At 34.0% G+C, this 6,937-nt stretch overlaps 1 protein-coding gene across 1 annotated transcript in view; it reads right to left on the reverse strand.

Annotated features, from left to right (window-relative positions):
• Positions 1-3,686: 3,686 nt before the first annotated feature.
• The window catches only part of LOC117102251 (dedicator of cytokinesis protein 1-like), a 56,920-nt gene continuing 53,669 nt past the window's right edge, over positions 3,687-6,937 (reverse strand). The window contains exons 43-44 of the mRNA XM_033242473.1: positions 6,518-6,654; positions 3,687-6,322 (exon numbers count right to left, since the gene is read on the reverse strand). Of these exons, the coding sequence (XP_033098364.1) occupies positions 6,254-6,322; positions 6,518-6,654 (206 nt within the window). The 3' untranslated portion in view covers positions 3,687-6,253. The remainder of the gene's footprint in view (positions 6,323-6,517; positions 6,655-6,937) is intronic.

Below are 6,937 nucleotides of genomic sequence, written 5' to 3' on the forward strand. Positions count from 1 at the left end.
GGCTTTTTTGTATTGTTTTTACTTTCATGTATGAATTACATTTTATCATATGAACAGTGGACCACTTTTAGTGTTGGGCCTTGCCCATGTCTTACTCTAGGCACTCTCCAAGTAATTTCATCCATTGCATATTATTCATCTATATGTCGAAATGGTAATAAATATATAAATATAGACTTTCTTTATAGGAGGGACGCCATGGGCCAAATTTTCATTATTATTATTATCATTCTTATTATTATTATTATTATTATTATTATTATTATTATTATTATTATTATTATTATTATTATTATTATTATCATTTTTTTTATTAGGCCTATTATTATTATTAGGCCTTTCATTATTATTATTAGGCCTTTCATTATTATTATTAGGCCTTTCATTATTATTATTATTATTATTATTATTATTATTATTATTATTATTATTATTAAATTCCTATATAAAATGCTCAACTGCTCTGTATATTCGAAAAGGGGAAATGTGTAACCGGCCCCCGCCTAAATTATTCCAAAATTAATTCGAAAATGGATAAAAAATGAAAATTGTATTCATATTTAAGTCGTTTCCGGCCATCTAGAGCATGGACTTTTCTATATGTGAAAGTGCCCCCTGGATCCCCTCTATTTCGAATTTCTGGATCCGTCACTACAGTAGAAGATTTATTTGATAGGCCTATCGACATCATGGAAGTACACATCCATGAAGATAATAATATCAATATTAAAAGACGGTGTCATTTGAGCCTACCCCGATCACTTTCGCTGTCCTTTAAAAATAATATAGAAAATATTTTTGTCGATCTATAACAAATTTCGATTATTTAGGATTAAAGGTTGTGTACCAGATAATTATAGGCTCTTGGTAACAAATTGCATATATTGTCAATAAAAAAAATGATACGAATCTAAAATGTAAACAACGAACGGAAGTTAACAAGCCCCAAGCTGTAATTACTGTAAATAAAGTTTTTTAGCCAGTTTCAGGTATTTGGTGGTTTTAGCGTGTCACTTGGAATATGTTGTTGAATAGAATGCAGCATGTCAGTGCATGCTTCTGTTGAGGAAATCGTCAATGCCTTCAATGCGGCTGCCTAACAAACGTAGTCGAAATAATAACCATAGAATTCCCATTTACTTATTTATTTTTATTATTTATTTAGGCACATAATATATGTGCCAAGGATTGCCAATAGCGAATATATCACTGTCCTACTTGTAGGTGACAATCCCTTACACAAGACAAACATACACACACGATGCTTTACGCAAACTAAATCTCAATATGAGATTCAGGGAGTGGAGTTGTTATTCAACTAGTGAATTAACGATGCAAAATGTTCAATACTGTACTCACATTTTGTTATTAATTGTAAAGTCTCCTTCGTCGTCCATTGAGTAATGTTTATATGTAAAACGCCACCTGGAGTGGTATAAAAAACAATTCGTTATTCTTTTTTTAATGCGCCATTTCTTTATGACGATGAGGATGATGAGGGTGATGTGATGATGATGATGATGATGATAATAATAATAGCAACAACAACAACAACAACAACAACAACAACAATAACAATAATAATAAAAATGGTGATGATGATGTCGATAATTATTATTATGTTAATGATTGTAGAATAAAAATCGACTTTAAAAAAACGACTCAGATGGAATCAGTAGAGTTATGTGACACTAAGGTATTAATGGTCAAACCGGCCCTAATTACTTGCAATCTAAATTTATCACCCTTTTAAAGTGAGGGATTTTGTAAATTATGCATGTGCTATTTCCCGGCAGAGAAGCCATTTTTTAAACCATGGTGTTGTGTCCGCCCCTTAAGGGGATCGGGTAGGCTAGTGGCTGTCTGGTTACCAGTATGGGCGCAGATCATGGGGAGACGGGGGACACGTCCCCCACATATTTTTAAGGGGGTTTTGATCCCTCTAACTTTTCGACCACAATGTAATTTCATAAGTAAAAAAGATGCCTGAACGTTGTTGAAATGAACTGTATAATTAATGACCCAGGTTTTAACGAAAGAGCGCTGTATAACCAATGTACAGTACTGTACATTTTATCTTATAGCAAGATTCCGGTATCTCTGCCCACTAACATCTGAATTATCTGTAATACACGACTCGAGTGCCCGTGCCTTTATTATAATTTGCAAAGTATGAGAAAAGTATAATATTAGATCTCTATCATTGCCGAAAATTGCAGATAAAAAATCATGGTGATGTGGTGATGATGAATTTTACAAGAGTGTCATTCCGCGTCCGGCCGTCTTGAGGTACCGTATCATTCATCAATCATGATGAGGCTGAGATGGGTGTTGACTAAGGGCTTTGAAGTAAGTGAAGCAAAGTAAATACATAAAAAAAGACAATGTTTCATCTAGAGGTACTATTTCCTCAAATGTTCGCACCTCAGCCCAACCATGGTGGGGCTGACGTAGGTATCAGGGGAGAATCCAGAGATGTCCAAAAAAGGGGGTGGGGAGTTGGGCCGATCAAGACAACACTGTCCTAGTGGGTCCTAGGGGAAAAGCCCCCGCGATATTTTTGTGTTCTAGACGCCAGAAAATAACATTTGAGGCGTTCTGGGCTATCTTGTTTTTCTTTTTTTCTTCTTGTTTTTTAACCTCCCAAAATGGGAGGCCCGGACCACTTGCAAAATGCTTCCGGCGGCTATGGTCTATAAAGGAATCAAAGTTAAACCACCTCCATGGTTAAACAGACCGTTTATTGGCGATCGTATTAGAGAAAAGAAGTGTGTTAAGGAAGGTTTAAGTTCAGTAAGTAGAGTGTGTAAGAAAGCGATACCTCTGTTTTGGTTAAAAGTTAATTTAATTTTATTAGTACAATATTTATAAGTAAAAGAAGATACTGTACAGTAGAATAATAATAATGTCGTTCTTATATAGCGCTTCATGCCTTTACAAGGCCTCTAAGCGCTTCACATTACTACCCCGGTCATTGGCTCAAACACATATGGAACACATTGAACACCAAATTAAATTAGTAAATGAAATTATATTATCATTCCATAAATTGCAGCTAGTAAATCAACGCAGGTTGTGTTGGAACCTACCAGGTACCCACTTGTACTCCTGGGTGGAGAGAGGCAACCGTAGATAAAGTGCCTTGCCCAAGGACACAAGCGATTTGCACAGCCAGAGTTTCGAACCCCCGACCTCAAGGTTGGGAGTCGAAGCCACAACCGGTGCGCCAACCGCTCCTACAATGCTAGCCAGCTATTGGGAAAGTAGGGACAGTCCCACATAATTTGTCTATTGGGTCTACAAAGAATGGGTCCGCATTTTAAAATTGGGTCCAGATATCTCATATTTTGCATAAAATGCGGGGGTAAAATGGGACAACTTTAAAGAAAATGGGTCCACATTATTTGAATTTACGCATGAAGTGGGTCCACGCTGATATTGTCCCACACTGTTTAAAAATCCTGGCTACGGTATTTGTTATTCATTCATGACCTGAATTATTGGTCGGTAATTCCATATATTATATGTATGTATGTATGTATGAATGCATGTATAATCTAACCTTATTAAATCATGGAAAGAATGCACGAACTGAGCTGGAAGCCTTCCAGGAACATTCTTAAGCTTTTCTTTTTAATAGGCATATATATATAACACATCTAGATGTGTATAAGAGACAGGTGTATGTATGTATATATATATTAAGAAATCAATCAGAAACATCAAACACATTTTGGACAGAAATGAAAAACTGATGGACAAAACTAATCAGAAATGATACTGTTGTATCTACCAATTATTACTGTAAAAATAGTTCCATTAAAATGTTAGTTTTATCCAATACCCAAAAATCAACCTCGGCGTCTCTCTCCCGTAATTTTCAAGTAATCATATTGCACATTTTTTTGGCAAATACAGCAATTTCGTCTGATAAGTTTTAGGAAAAAATGGCCCTCTCCTCGATTAAAAGACCAGAATCTTCACAAAACGAAGTTCAATAGTATTATTCAAGCAAATTTGCAATTACTAAGTTAAACACACTTTAAGATAAAAAATATATATCCTTAAGTAGGCAAGTTAAATTACATAAATTAATGTTGGGTTTATCATGATTCATTGTACAGTATGTGAATAAAAGTCTATCTGCCAATCTTTTTATAGGTTTCCTAATCAGCCAAGCAAAATACTGTTTTGTGTATTTGATATATGGACCACTTTAAGCTATTTAATATTAATTAGTGTATCTAAATTCGGGGAAATAAGTATACAACTAAATGTAGATAAGAAAATTATGTATTATATTCATAATTAGCTGGAACACCTGGAAGAAATAAACTTATTTTGGGTAAAATGTGTTCCCTATAGAAATTGATTTTGTTTTACTGAAATCCCAGATTAAACTTCTACACTACTTGAAATTTACTTAGCTTTTAAAAAATGAATCACATTATAAACAGATATCAATTGAAATGCTCTAGCAGAAAATGAAATATATATTTCAGCTCAATGACAAACAAAACTTTGAAAATTGTAATAAAATACTCATCGGAGAATAAATAAAATGACAAGAGGGCGCAGTTGCATTATGTGAGCAGTACTTTTGCCATATGAAAACATCATATAACTTGAACTGCTCTTAGATTTGGTGTGGCGCCACTTATTAGATAACACGATTCTCTAAAACTTGTTGTGACGCCAATAGCCAAGCGTCTTTCCCCTAGCAAAACATTAGATAACATGAACCTCTCTGTTTTTGTGTGTTAACATAACAGTAACCAAAAGTAAAAAATGGATCTTTATGAGTGTCAATCATACTTAAGAACTGAAGAATCACCACAGATCCAGGATTACGGTTTTGTCTCACAAATGCACATGTTTAAGTATGTTTACGCTGTGGGACCTTAGCAAGAATAGTAGCTAGAAAATGTGGGTTTTTTATACAGCACTCAAAAACAAGGGGCAGGGCTTAGCAATAAAATCGATTAAATACAAAGTATGTAAAATGAGGTGCTTGGACCATGAAGGTATAAAATAAATTGATACCCCCATCCCTGGATTTAGTGTGAGATCCATAAGCAGAGCAAGTCCACCATAAACAAATGTTAGACATTAATAAAAAGCCTCTTGGTTTTTACATAATACAATCAAATATTTGCATAACATTGCAGCCAAATTGTAGGATTCATAGAGTTTTAAAAGGAACATTCTTGGGTTAATCTAAACTAGTCAAAATACGGACTAAAAGTTATTAAATTTACTCACAAACAAGGTTATATTTTGTACAAAATTTACAAACCCTTGTTAAAACACATCACCTGCTCTTATTAATATTGGTAAAAAACAGCAGAATTATATTTAAAAATGCATCTCGAAAACTGGGTAATAGTAAAATTTTACTATTTTCAATATCAAATTTGACATTTATACAATATCATTAACAACCATAAGAAGACATTTAAATGTTCACCCCCGCGCTCTATAATACTGCTTGTAAATTGCCTTATCACAAAAAAACATTGCATCTTATAAACAAGCTTATGCAGATAACCTCTTTTTAAGTACTCTTAAGTTTGATCACTATAAAATATTTGAAAAAAATCGGTGACTTTATTATCGGTGGTTTCTAAACCCAACATCCCTATTAGACTGACAGTCTTTAACTAGAACTGATCACTATTTAGTTTTCCACGAACCATGCATTACATTGGCATTACAGGCCGTGCATTTCACTGGCAGCAGTCAACTAGGGACCATGCATTACACAGGCAGTAGGTAACTACAGGCCGTGCATTACTTTGGCAGTTGTCAACTAGGGACCATTCATTACAATGGTAGTTGTCAACCACAGGTTGTGCATTACACAGGCAGTTATCAACCACGAACCATGCATTGCACTGGCATTTGTCAACTAGGGACCGTCCATTACACAGGCAGTTATTAACCACGAACCATGCAATACACTGCCAGTAATCAACTAGTGACCATGCACTACACTGGCACTTGTCGACTAAAGACAGTGCATTATAATGCCAGATACTTACACAGGCAATCGTCAAAGTGACATGCATTCCACAGACAGATGTTGAATATGGACTACAATTTTTAAATCTATAACTGTTTGGTACAGTTTCCTAGACCTGCTTTTAAAAAATTATAAAGTTTAATGTTTATAAAAAAATAAAAACATAGTGAATAAAATTTACTGATTTTCTGGCTTGTCACTATTTTTTAGTTGACATCGATTTGTTTCCTGTCAACTTCCTATATCCTTCCTGTGCACTGGTGGGGAATAAGCTACTTTAACTGGTAGCGGTGGTGGAGGCTGAAAAGAAAAACAATAGGAGTTGACAAAATAAAAGCATTTAGAAAAAAATTATTTGAATTACCAGCCATGTTGGGACAGTTGTATTATTCTCTAAGGGTAGAAACAGTGATTTTTTTTTTTTTTTTCAAATTATTACTTTTATAGATACTAGTAAAAGATTTTCAATACCCTCCGACAGATAATGGATCTTACCTTGTCCTTTTTCAAAACTAGATAGGGACTTGGACTGGAAGCCTTTTGTGGAACCATTCCATTGTCGGGTAGGTTAGAGTAATCTGCATAGGCTTGCTTAGGGGGCAACATTGGGGGCTTATCATTCTGATTTACTACTGTGGAAAAGAGAATAGAAAAAAAAATAAACTTTATTATATGGCTGCATGAAATAAAAAATTGAGTCAGAGATAAACAAACTTCTCATCTTTATGTTAAGGACTTTATCAGCACATTTATGAGGTCTTTAAGATAATAGTTGATATATATTTAGAGTAACTTAAATAATTTTTATTAATGTCGAGGGGTGCCATGAGCATTTTCTTTATAAGGTTTCATTATTATTATTATTATTATTATTATTATTATTATTATTATTATTATTATTATTATTATTATTAT

The sequence above is a fragment of the Anneissia japonica genome, unplaced genomic scaffold (assembly GCF_011630105.1).
Source record: "Anneissia japonica isolate Jap-2015-1 unplaced genomic scaffold, ASM1163010v1 scaffold165_len1371125_cov188, whole genome shotgun sequence".
Taxonomy (NCBI): Eukaryota; Metazoa; Echinodermata; class Crinoidea; order Comatulida; family Comatulidae; genus Anneissia; species Anneissia japonica.